The 12,437-nt window shown below is 47.5% G+C and overlaps 1 protein-coding gene across 5 annotated transcripts in view; it reads right to left on the bottom strand.

Moving 5' to 3' along the window:
* Positions 1–6,305, bottom strand: part of TTC9 (tetratricopeptide repeat domain 9) — a 56,214-nt gene extending 49,909 nt beyond the window's left edge. For 3 of the 5 annotated variants that reach the window (XM_089907900.1, XM_089907901.1, XM_089907902.1), the window contains exon 1: positions 5,756–6,289. In XM_089907900.1, coding sequence (XP_089764026.1) covers positions 5,756–6,155 — 400 coding nt within the window. In that variant the 5' untranslated portion in view covers positions 6,156–6,289. Of the gene's footprint in view, positions 1–5,755 lie in introns of all 5 variants that reach the window. The other 2 variants (XM_089907903.1, XM_022570240.3) reach the window with 2 other exon arrangements.
* Between the last annotated feature and the right edge of the window lie 6,132 nt (positions 6,306–12,437).

Below are 12,437 nucleotides of genomic sequence, written 5' to 3'. Positions count from 1 at the left end.
TTTGGCTTTTTAAATGTCTGGTACCACTATCCGTGCTAGAGCTGTGCTTGCTGCTATGTAATTAGGAATGGACCACACTAATCGCGTTGGTGATAATGGCAAACTCTGGTCCCAGCATGGACATCTGATTTCCCAAAGCCAAATATCTGGGAATTGGGAAATTGCTGGTTGGCTGCTTGGTTGAAACATTTGGCTTTCATCCTAGCTCTTTGGAGGAGGCACAACCTGGTGAAGAAAGAGAAGAGCTGGCAGGAGAGGATGTCCCATCTGAAGGTCACTCCCAACCTGTGAAACTCTGTGAAGCTTTGGGCTGCTCCACACCTTGGCGCTCCTGTCCATCCTGCAGCCAAGTCCCCTTGCCTTGGATGGGGCACTCCCATGCCTTTTGGCTGTAGGGACTCTGACTTCAATATATCTTAGACAGTTTCTGGCTACGAGCCACCCAACTCATTACTTTTGCAGGTAAACTAAGGAACTTCAGAATCCACTTTAGAAACTCAGCCCAAAGTCTACATTCAGAATTTTCTCTCCTTGAAAGCATTCTACAAGTTTCAATTCTCACATCCTTTCTTGGAAGATGATCTTTGGAGCCACATTTACAGGCTTAAGATTTATTGGCCAAGGGGCTGCCTGAGGAACAGCCTCAGGGTAACAATGGCTTGGCCAGTCAAACTGTCCCATCCAGATGGCAGTATCTTGGCTGAGCACCTTAGCATGAAGCCCCTCTTCTTTCCCCTCCTTTGCCAGCTCTTATCCCAACAATTCATCTTCTGGCTACCAGGTTACTGCTTGTCTCTAGCTCTTGACCTCTTTTTTTTTTTCTCACTGAGTTCTTGCATTTGTAATTTATCCATCTTCCTGCTTGGTTCTCTGGTTCCCACACCAATTTCTGTGGGGTACCTTTTGTCTTAGAATCTGCCTCAGGGTCTATATCTAATTCTGTCCACCTTAGATGTATACGCTCAGTCATCTTCTGGTGTCCCATGGCAGGGGCGGCTTTAAGGGTGCCGTCACATAAGACCCATGCTCAGAAGGGCCTTGTATTTGGTTTAATGCTCTGCTGTTGACTTCTTGAAATTCTGATTATTTTATCTTTGAAACTGTGTTTTGTAAGTGAAGCCTGATTGGATAATGGAGCATGAAGTTGAGCAGAAGACAGAGGTACAAGTATTCTTTGCAGGCCCATGTAGGATATAGCATTCCCGATGCCCCATGAGCACAGAATTCCAGTGGGTCCACAATGCAGGGGAGTTGAACAACAAACAAGAGGGTTAGGTCAATAACTAAGTAAGCACACACGTCGACAGCCCGAAGAGGCCAGGCTTTCCATTCAACCCAGAAATTGCTTCAAATGCAGAAAGAGAGCAACGGTGTTCTAAGAAACAAAAATAACCTAAAACCCCATCACATCCTCTCTTGCTTAAGTGCCCTGTACTAGCCAACCACTTATGCAAATGATGACAGAGGAGGAAAGACTAGGGTAGGAGTATGGAATAGCTCCTTTCCTTTCCTTATTCATCAGAAAGCCAAGACTGGTAGAAAGGGCACCTATAAAGTATGCATATAAAAAGTGAAATAAAAGCAGTTGAGTTCATTTTGTCAGCATTTCCATGGTTCCGGTAAGAATAAACTACAGGGCTTCCCTGGTGGAGCAGTGGCTGAGAGTCCGCCTGCCGATGCAGGGGACGCGGGTTCGTGCCCCGGTCCGGGAAGATCCCACATGCCGCGGAGCGGCTGGGCCCGTGAGCCATGGCTGCTGAGCCTGCGCGTCCGGAGCCTGTGCTCCGCAACGGGAGAGGCCACAACAGTGAGAGGCCCGCGTACCGCAAAAAAAAAAAAAAAAAGAATAAACTACATATGCATGTACAAGCTACAAAATGTGAATTGTGTAACTTACATGATTTCATATACCAGTTAAGTGTTTTTATATTTCCACTTAAAACTGGCATTGCACACTATAAAGATGAATAGCAAATTCATGCCAATAATTTAAAATTGTAATTTTCTTGAAATGACATTAAATAGCAGATAAAAACACCGTTCCAGTTGAGAGAGAAACCATGAAAGGGGAAAAACTTTATCTTTGAAAACTTTTAATGACACCTTTTTCCTGCTTTTTTGAACAAGGAGCCCCACATTTTCATTTTGCACTGGGCCTCACAAATTATGTAGCTGGCCCGGTCCCATGGCTTCAAGACACGTCCACAAGCACTGATAAAGCTGGCTCCCATCCAGGCCTTTTTCTTGCGTGACTTCTTTAGGCCTTGTCACTCCCCTGTCCTGGGACTTTCAGTTGGCATCAATGGATATTATCTGCCCCTTTGGTAAAAAACAAAACAAAAAAACCCCCCGCCCAAACATAGCTCTAAATGGATGAGAAAATGGAGGTAAAATGATGTGGTAGGGACTTATACAAAGTCACGAGGTATGCCAGGAATAGGGACATAAGCTGACTCTCGTCTAGCCTTCAGATCCAATGCCATGGCCTGTCAGCACCCATCTCCACTGTGGGCATTTGAGTCCTGAACATCATTTGAAAATACCAACAGAGTCATGCATTGCAACATTTTGATCAAACCCAGCTGGGGCCACTACAGCCCCACAGGAACAGCTGTAAAGCAAAAGGTTCTGTCCTTCAAGAGGTTTTGCACAGAACATTCCAAGGCCCCAGGGGAGTCCTGTGTCTTGTTCAAGGTCAGTGGGAGTTGATCGACAGGCCAGTACATGCTTCTTTTGCAGCCTTGCTAAGAATCACATGTCTACATCTTCCCAGGCAGAATATCTTTTCTAATCATTGTATCAAAGTCATTAGAAATTCTGAAGGAAGAAGATGCTTCTCATTTCCTTCCTTGAATTTCTTAGAGAACAAGACATGCAAAATCAAATCTGGGGGTCTTGCACCCCTGGCCAGATCCCTACTAATCAGAAGGAACTCCGAGGCAGAACAGGCCACAGCCACAGGCACTTTGCACGTTGCCTGCACACCCTTCAAGTGGTCACCTCAAGTCATCCAAATGGATTTTTAGGTTAACATCTCTTAACAGATTCTAACTGCCCCCTTGCTGTTCTCTTGGAGTCTTCCATTAGAGTGCAAGGGTCCACTGAACCTAGGTTTCCTCCCGAAGCCTCATAATAGTCTTTTTTTTGTTGCTGAGATGCCCTTAGCAACACAGCCTAATCCTCCAGGTGTTTCTGGGCTAGTTCATGTTGCTTCTAAACCCCAAACCTCTCCCTCTATGCACAGCTGTGTGGAAGGTCAGGTCCTTGAGAGAACCAACATCTTCACACTGCTCTCTCCTGAAGCCCACTGGGTTGCTCAGCCAGCACTGCAGCCCCAGTGGAAGGGCCAGTTGCCTTTTTGCTGGAACAAACTTGCAGGTGCTGTCTCCTCCCTTTAATCAGGCACGGGGGTGGGGTGGGGGGTTAGATTATCTTATGGGCCACGCTGCACTGTTCTGGTTCTAACAGCAATAACAGTGATCATCTTTCTTTCTCTTTCCATCAAATGCTCATTGTAGACACCCATTTACAAATTTTAGGTTGCCATTTAAAATAATCTTCACAAAAATATTTTAGTGAAATGTAAAAATGCTCTGACACAATGATGGCAAGTGGGAATAAAAACAGGATACGGGAGGTCCTTAGCTTTGTAAATAGTTTATGTTTAGGTATAGAAAAAAATACAGGAAGGAAATATATCACAATGGATTTCTTTAGGTTGGTGGGATTAAAGATAATTTTGTATTTTCTAAACAAAAATACATTTTATAGGTAAGCATTACTTTTGTAATCCACAAGTTATTAATATTAATAAATGGTGAGCACCGGAGAAGGCAGCAGAGGGGGAAATCTGCCATTGCTACTTTCCATTCTCTCGCCACTAAAGTTTTCCAAAGTGTGTGGAGGGGTGGGTATGGAAGTGGAGGAACCGTCCAGATCTTAGCCCTGCCCTGAGTGGGCTGGCCTGACCAAGGACAGAGCTTAGGTTTCACCTTTGAAATGTAACCACTTCTGGGGTAGAAAGTAGGCAGTGCTAGCCATCGGCCGGCAGCCAAAGCATGGGGTGAGGGGCAACCCTAGAATGCCCATGGAAAACGCTAAATGTAAGACTCTATTACCACTCTGAAATCACTGCATTAGTGATCCAGAGTGCCCCCTCCTTCCCCCATGGCCACTCTGCTCTTTATATTCATCAGGCAGTAATGAATATGCCAGAGACTTACGGGAAATAAAGGGAGTCATGGTGTACCTTGCGATGGATTGAAATAGTCCATCTATGCTGTATTCCTACTACTTTATCTGCTGCCGTTATTACTAGTACTGCTATCAGCACCACCATTTCCACAATTGCTACTACTACTATTATCATTAATCCGTTAAGTTTGTAAACTACTTAACAATCTACAAAGTGCCTGGGCTTTGCCTGACTAGAGATGACACTGGACATGGCGTTATGGGAAGGCAGAGGTAGGCTGGCGCCAGAGATCTCAAAGGGAACAGAGCTGACTGGCACTTAGGTACAGAGCAGAATTGTCCATACATTTGTTTTCATCCCCAACTGTCTGGGTCCCAGACAAATCCACCGTCCCCAACCACACCCATTCTGCCAACTTGACTCTGCTACAACTGTCCAGAGCTAGTTTCGGCAACTTCAAGGATTAAGGATTAGGAGTGATGGCCTTTATCTGGCCAGAGGAGCTGGATCATGCCCAGATCCCACCAAATGGGGTGGGAGAAGAGGAGAGAGAGTGTTTTTCAAATATAAGGCCATTGCCTCTGCCAACAGCTTCCACTTTCTCACATGAAGGCCCTGGAGTGACCCCGACTCCTCCGGTTTTAGAGACTTTAAAATTTTCTGTGCCAAAGTTAATTTTTAAAACACCCGACTTTGACCTTAATCCCCAAAGTGTACTCGGGAATGTATACCTCACCTTCTTATCCAAACCCCAAAGTGTACTCGGGAATGTATACCTCACCTTCTTATCCCAATAAAAGGGCTCCGTATTCCTCAAGCATAGCAGCTAGCTGGTGTGAGAACCAGTGCTACACGGAGTGAGGCAGGGAGAAGAGCTAGAATGCAGCACAGCTCAAGCCCAACCTTGGACTAGCTTTCCATTGAGATCGCTCTCTTCACCTGGCAACCCGGGCCCCAGCAGAGCTCAGAGAGAAGAAAGTGCATTTTGGAATCCATTTTGCTTGAGATGCTGAAGGCATCGTAGCAAACTGCCCTTTGCTACTGGGGCCAAAGGAACTTGGGGAAGGACTTGACTCAGAGGGATGCGGTCAGCTGCGGGGAAGGTGAGGGCGAGCTGTGGTGCTAACGATCCCTGAGGCAAGCAGCCACTGGGCATGCCGTGGGTGCGGGTGGCCCACCCTGGGTGCTGCTGCCCGCATTTGGACCCAGGGCCACTGGTGAGCAGTAGTAGCAGTCGCCGCCAGGCCGGCTGGGTCCCCATCTCTCTGTCCAGTTATTTATAGGCGAGATTTACGAGGATGCGGGGGAGGAATGCGAGATGACAACGAGTTTTGGAAGGTATAATCCTAAAAGTCACACTTTTCCCAAAGCGCCCCCCTCTCAGGTTCTCCTTCCCAGAGCGGCACGGTCCCAGCGGGGGCGTGTGCGTCGCGGCGCGCCGCGGCGCGCCGCGGCGGTCGGCTGTGACCCGGAGGCCCGGGGCTGGGGAATGGGGACCGGCGCCTGGCGGGAGATCGGGAGGGCAGGGAGAGGAGGGGTCGGGGGCGCGGCGCGGCTCACCTGCCAGGCTGTTGTAGCAGTCGATCTCGATGGCTTCCACCGTCTTGCTCTGCTCCTCCGAGAGGCTCCCGGGGTTGGGGGCCCCGGCCGGGGAGGCCGCGCGCGAGTCCCGCTCCCGTTCCCCGGAGGCCGGCAGCAGCCCCTTCAGCTCCAGCAACGCCCTGTGGTATTTGCCGATGGCTTCGCGGAATTTCTTATCCTTGTAGCACTGCGCCCCTTGGCTCTTGAACTCGTGCGCTCGCCGGATGAACTCGGCTGGCTCCGCAGCCGCGCCACCCTGGCCCCGCGCCGGGGTCCCTCCGCCGCCACCTGGGACGCACAGTGGCGGCTGCGGCCGTTGAGCCTCGCCGGCTGCCGGCGGGCTCGGGTTCCCCTTGGCCGCCGAGCCCTTCCTCTCCATTCGGCCGCCACCCGGCGCCCAGCGCGCGCCGCGATCCGCCCGCCGCCGCCGCCGCCGCCGCGCCCTCCCGGGTTTAAAAGCGCCGGGCGCCTGCCCCACGCCTGGCAAGCTTGGCAGCGGCCGAGACACCCCGCGGCGGTCTGTCGTCCCGCACTCCCATTCTCCTCGCCAGCTGCGGGAGGCTGCTCTCTCCTCCTCCTCCTCGGATTGCCTTCCCCTCCTTCCCTCCTCCCTCTCTCCCTCCCTCTCCTCCTCCCGCGCCGCCCGCCCTCCTCCTCGCCCTCCTCCCCTCCCTCAACCTGCGGGCGGTGGCAACCTGGCCCTCGCGCGCTCCGGGGCTAGCGGTGAGGGGGACCGAGGGCCTGCTGGGGTTGGCGGTGATTTTCGCTGACCCGGAAGAAGCTTGGCTCGCCTGAAGGAGGGGAGGATTAATGACAAAGACTGGCCCTTTCTTTCCCATTCAATCCAGCCCTCGCAGACGCGCCTAGTCTGAAAGAGACACACGGGGGAGGGGGTCTGTGTGTGTGTGTGTGTGTGTGCGCGCGCGCGTGTGTTCTTTGCAGTGAGGCGTTAATATTTTTAAGGTGGCAGGGCCTCTTTTTTTGTGGATGCAGGTTGTCGCTGAGGTGTGTCTCCGTGTGTGGCTGCCCAGGCGCCCAGAGCACAGTGGGCACTTCAGCGTGTAGGGCGCTGGATTCCAGGAGCCGCCGTGTGCCGAAGCCTGGGTGTGCAGGCAGTTGTGCAGAATGAATCAGACATCAGAGATGGAAAACACCTGTTACTGTTGGTCATCAAGGCTGGGCGTGCATTCGAATTTCCATTTACAGGACAGTTCTGCCCTGCTTCGGGAGGTTCCATCCCTTCGTTCATTCATTCTTTCAGTCTGCCCTGAGCGGCGGCGGCTGTCTACTGCGGATTTGCTGAGGTCAGGGGGCAGACAAAGATAGTCAAGGAAGGGATGCCCTGCTCACCATTAACTAACTCCCAGTCTACTGGGGGAGATACACCACCCACCGGCAGAGTCACTTTGCCAGGCAGAGATTGGCAAGTGTCATCAGGGAGGAACAGAAAGTCCCGTGGAGCCCCAAGGAAGGGAAGCTTTGTACCGGAAATGGCCTTTGAAGGCCTTGACAGATGGATAAGATCTGGGCATGAGGAGATAGAAGGAAATGACATCTCAACCAGAGTGAGGAAACAGCAGAGCGCATGATGTTCGGAATCTTGGGTGTGTTTAGGGCATTAGTGGTGTGATTTTTATGGCCTAAACAAAAGTAACTGGAAATGATTGGGTTAGATTATGGAGGCATTTGGATGAAGGGTTTGCATTTGATTTTGTAAACAGTGGAGAAGGCTGGCCTGTTTTTTAGTGCTCCCCCCTCCTTTATGATGCTGAGAAAAAAGTATATGTATATATATTCTACAGCAGTGGTTTTTGAAGCATGGTTTCCAGACCTGCAGCATCAGGATCACCTGCAAAACAGAAATGCAGTTTCTAGGGTCCCACTCCAGACCTACTAAAATCAGAAAGTCTAGGCATGGGATCCACCCACCCCCACTTCGTTCAGATGCACACTCACGTTTGAGGACCCCTGCTCCAAAACCTTGCTACTCAAAGTGGAGACCTTGGGCCTGTAGCATCAGCATCACCCGGGAACCTGTTAAAGGTGGAGAATCTGCAAAATCCCAGACCTACTGACCCAGGATCTGCATTTTAACAAGATTACCAGGTGATTCATATGCCTGTGAAGAGTGTGAAAAACACTGCTCTGGAGGATTTGCAAAGTACAGAAACGTATAAAGAAACCCCCAACCCTACACCGTCACCCAGATATGTTCTTTGTTAATATTTTGTTGTAATTCCTACTGGTTGTTTTCTATACATCTGTATCTGTACAAAGTGCTCTTTCAATGAACATGAGTGGTATGGGACGATATATACAGTTTCCTGCTCTTTTTACTTTACATTATATGTGATTAAATAGTCTTTTAAAGCCTTATTTTTAATGACTTCATAATATTCCCTTTGTGTCTACAGGATAGCGTACTTAATCATTTTTCTGTGGTCAGATAGATTGATTCCAATTGTTTGGTATTATAAAAAACACTGAGATAATACAAATAATAGATACCACTTATATCATAACAATCCAGTGAAATAGGTGCTATTATTATCCCTATTTTGGACACCAGGTCACAGAGACTTGCCCAAGGTCACACTGCTAATAAGAAGTAGAGCTGGGATTTAAATCCAGGCAATCTGGTCTCAGTATCTATGCTCTTAACTAACTATATTTATACTTAAATTTTTGTCCTAATTTGTTTTTCCTTGCAAGAAATTATGCTAATGTCTAAAAATGTCTTGGAACATACTTTCAATCTGCTTTTTAGAAAGGTTGTATTAACTTGACCTCCCACCAGCAACGTACTAGCTTCCCAACATCCTTGCCACCACGGAGGATTAAATTTTTAAAAATATTTTCTAATTTGATCAATAAGAACTGTGTATCGAACAAACTGGGATATCTCTAATTTCAAGGGTGAACACTTTTCACACGTGTACTTACCATTTGTATGGTACTGAGGGTTTTTGTTTGGACACAGCCTTAATGTACTAAATTATACCTTATATGTTACAGCACCTTACTTTTCTAAGTGCTTGAACATCTTTATTCTCATCTAATCCTCCTCATAGCCCCAGAGAAGGAAAATGTTTTTTTTTTTAACGTCTTTATTGGAGTATAATTGCTTTACAATGGTGTGTTAGTTTCTGCTGTATAACATGGTGAATCAGCTATACATATACATATATCCCCATATCTCCTCCCTCTTGCGTCTCACTCCCACCCTCCTTATCCCACCCCTCTAGGTGGACACAAAGCACCGAGCTGATCTTCCTGTGCTATGCGGCTGCTTCCCACTAGCTATCGATTTTACATTTGGTGTAGTGTATATATGTCCATGCCACTCTCTCACTTCATCCCAGCTTACCCTTCCCCCTCCCTGGGTCCTCAAGTCCATTCTCTATGTCTGCATCTTTATTCCTGTCCTGCCCCTAGGTTCTTCAGAACCGGAAAATGATTTTCTACTCATGCAGTGAGTTTATAGTAGTTTCTGATCAGTGAGAGATCATACTAGTTTGGTGGTTAAGAGGCTTTGGACTTAGACAGGTGTGGGTTGGAATTCTAACTTTGCTGCTTCCTGAGCAAGTTATTCAACTTCTGACACCTTCAAATTTCCTCACTCATTAAACGGGGTTACTACTTGCTTCATAGAGCTGTTGTGAAGTACATTGTTAGCGCTCAACACATTATGACTTTAATTATGACTCATTAAATCTTATCGTTATCGGATTACATAATAATGTTACGGCAGACTCAGTCCATATTTGCCAACCCCTGGCCCTTTTCACTTTAAGGTATTGTGTCAGGTAGAGCAAAGAGAAGAAACTGGGAGTTGGGTGCTCTGAATTTTTATTGTTACCTTCCTACCTAGGTAGGAAGAGCCACTGAAAGCAAATATTAGATGAACATCCAGTCCTGGGATTTGGCTACGGTCAGAAATAAGATGTGAATTGGGTCGTGATGGTCACAGTATTTAAATGTGAGAAGTACTGATGTGCCCAATTGCTTTTTGTTTTCCTTCTGTGTCCTGGCTTAATGGTGCAGTGTCTCATTCTTCAATGTTGGGTTTGAGGACAGAGCTGCAAAAGACATGTAACACACGTGGTACTATCCTGTGTAGGAAACAGAGCTCAACATAAGAGCTTCAGACTAGCTTGGATGAAGGAGAGCATGAGTGAGGAAGGGAGGGAATATTATGGGCGGGGGGGATGGTGTGAGAGGAAACTGACTATGCCCATCTGTCCCACACTGCAGAGCCGTGTGTGTATGTCTAGAACAGTTTTGTTTGCTTGTTTCTAGTATGCTTCTGTCTCTGTCTAAGCCACTCATTGGTAAGTGTGTGCTGGTTTCTCAGAAATGGCCTCCTCCCTTCAAATGGAATTAAATAGGCGCCAAAGAGAATTTCTCAAACATCTTTTCATTAACTATTGACTATATGCAGAGCACTATTTTAGCAAGTGAGTGAAGATCCAAACGACAGACAATTTGGGCATGGATTTAGGATTCACAAACTCAGTGCTTCTCAAACTTTAACATGCATGTGACTCCACAGGAGATCTTATTAAAAAGCAATTCCCTGGGCTTCCCTGGTGGCGCAGTGGTTGAGAGTCTGCCTGCCGATGCAGGGGACACGGGTTCGTGCCCCGGTCCGGGAAGATCACACATGCCGCGGGGCGGCTGGGCCCGTGAGCCATGGCCGCTGAGCCTGCGCGTCCGGAGCCTGTGCTCCGCAACGGGAGAGGCCACAACAGTGAGAAGCCCACGTACCGCAAAAAAGAAAAAAAAAAAAAAAAAAAGCAATTCCCTGATTCTACTAATTTAGGGTGGGGCCCAAGAATGTGTATTTTTAACAAACTACCAGTAGATGATGATACTGCTGGTCCATGGCCCACATTTTGGGGAGAAAGTATTTAAAGGAAAGGGACATTCCATCTCTCCCCTTCTCTCCTGATCTTTGCTTTCTCCCAGAGAAGACTTGTTCATTAGATTGGGCAGATTCCAGGAAATTAATTGGTCCACATTTCACAAGGGCAGGGTTCTGAACCTCCATGCAGTTTTCTCTTCTATTTCGTGCAGCAGGAATAGGTAAGCTGAGCTAGAGCCTCCTGTTGGGATCTCGCCGTCTTGTTTTCTCTTCCTCAAATGCATAGCCAACCATACTTTTTATTGCTTCTCTTTCTGGCCCAGTATGGCAGGACAGAGGGTGAGATTTTGGTGTGTAACGGGGAGGGAAGCATTCATGTACGCCTTTACTATTGGCCTTTACTTTTTCTCCAATCTTGTTTTTACAGGAGAACTCTGCACTAAGAAATTGGGCACCTATTCAGGTGGAAATAAAGTAATATTTTGACTTCTCATCTATAGATGGTTCTTGAATGTATTGCTTGCTCATGAACCTCACAGGGGAGAACAATGGTTGAGCCATAGTAGGTTTCTACTACATGGTTGGTTTCATTGATTCTTTGGCCCAATGTCATCAAAACCTCTTCCTTCATTCCTAACAGGCAAGCACTGGGCATAGGCCAATGAGTCCTATGGATGATCATACCACTAATGGTAATAGCTCATTGCCGCTGAGACATGTTGCAGGATTTCTTAGAGATGTATGTGGATTATTCTGATGGGAAGAATTTGGTGTGGTACACAGCAGAAGGCACAGTGCTCCTGCTGGCTTTATGGGCCTCAGGCTCTATATGTGCCCTTGGTCCTGACCTTGTTTCTGTTTCTTTGCGTCTCTGCCTTTCTCACTGCCTACAGGTCTTAGAAGACTGAAGCCTCCCTTTCTTTCCAAACTCTCTCTGGAGCTTTCTTACCTCCTAAACAGATGGCATGTGCTGCTTTTTTCTCTTCCTTCAGCTCAGTTTCTTAAGCATATGTGAAAGACATATATTTGAATCTCTTTTATACTAATCTAAGCTGTTCAGGGTTTGGTCACATGCCAACAAAACCAATGCTATTTTCGGGATGTTTTTCTAATGGCGCTCAATTTCACAATTTACCTGAGAAAATTACAACATTTCCATCACCAGTTTTTAATCCATATTCAACCTTCAAAAATCCCTCTATGGACAAGCGGGAGATTTTTAACTATCTCATCCCCAGATGTAACATTAACCATATGAGGCTAATGTGAGTTTCATATTTTCATCCCCCCACCCCCACCCCAACAAGAAATTTCTCTATCATTCCAGAGCCTGGTTCAGTCTGGTCTTATTTAGAAAAATAAGCCCTCTCTCTCTATCCTTACACTCTCCTGCTGCTCAGTCCATTCTGCACCCCCCAGTCTTCCCATCTCCAATATCAATTGTAGCCCTCCATGGGGGCTATGATGTCAGTTATTTGGATCTGCTACCCTGTCTTCCTTAAGGGATTCTTCCTTCCCCTATTCCATGTGGTCCTGGTAGAGCTGTCAATCATGGTGTCTGTATTATGATTCATTTTTTATTGTTTTATTTTTTATTATTTTTGGCTGCGTTGGGTCTTCGTTGCTGTGCGCGGGCTTTCTCTAGGTGCGGTGAGCAGGGGCTACTTCTCATTGTGGTGTGCAGGCTTCTCATTGCAGTGGCTTCTCTTGTTGCGGAGCACGGGCTCTAGGTGTGTGGGCTTCAGTAGTTGCAGCACACAGGCTCAGTAGTTGTGGCGCAAGGGCTTAGTTGCTCCA

This window comes from Delphinapterus leucas, chromosome 2 (assembly GCF_059928025.1).
Source record: "Delphinapterus leucas isolate spDelLeu-1000000601 "Yukka" chromosome 2, BTC_Dleu_Yukka2, whole genome shotgun sequence".
NCBI classification, from domain to species: Eukaryota; Metazoa; Chordata; class Mammalia; order Artiodactyla; family Monodontidae; genus Delphinapterus; species Delphinapterus leucas.
The sequence above is the reverse complement of the archived record's forward strand: the minus strand, read 5'-3'. Positions and strand labels throughout refer to the sequence as shown.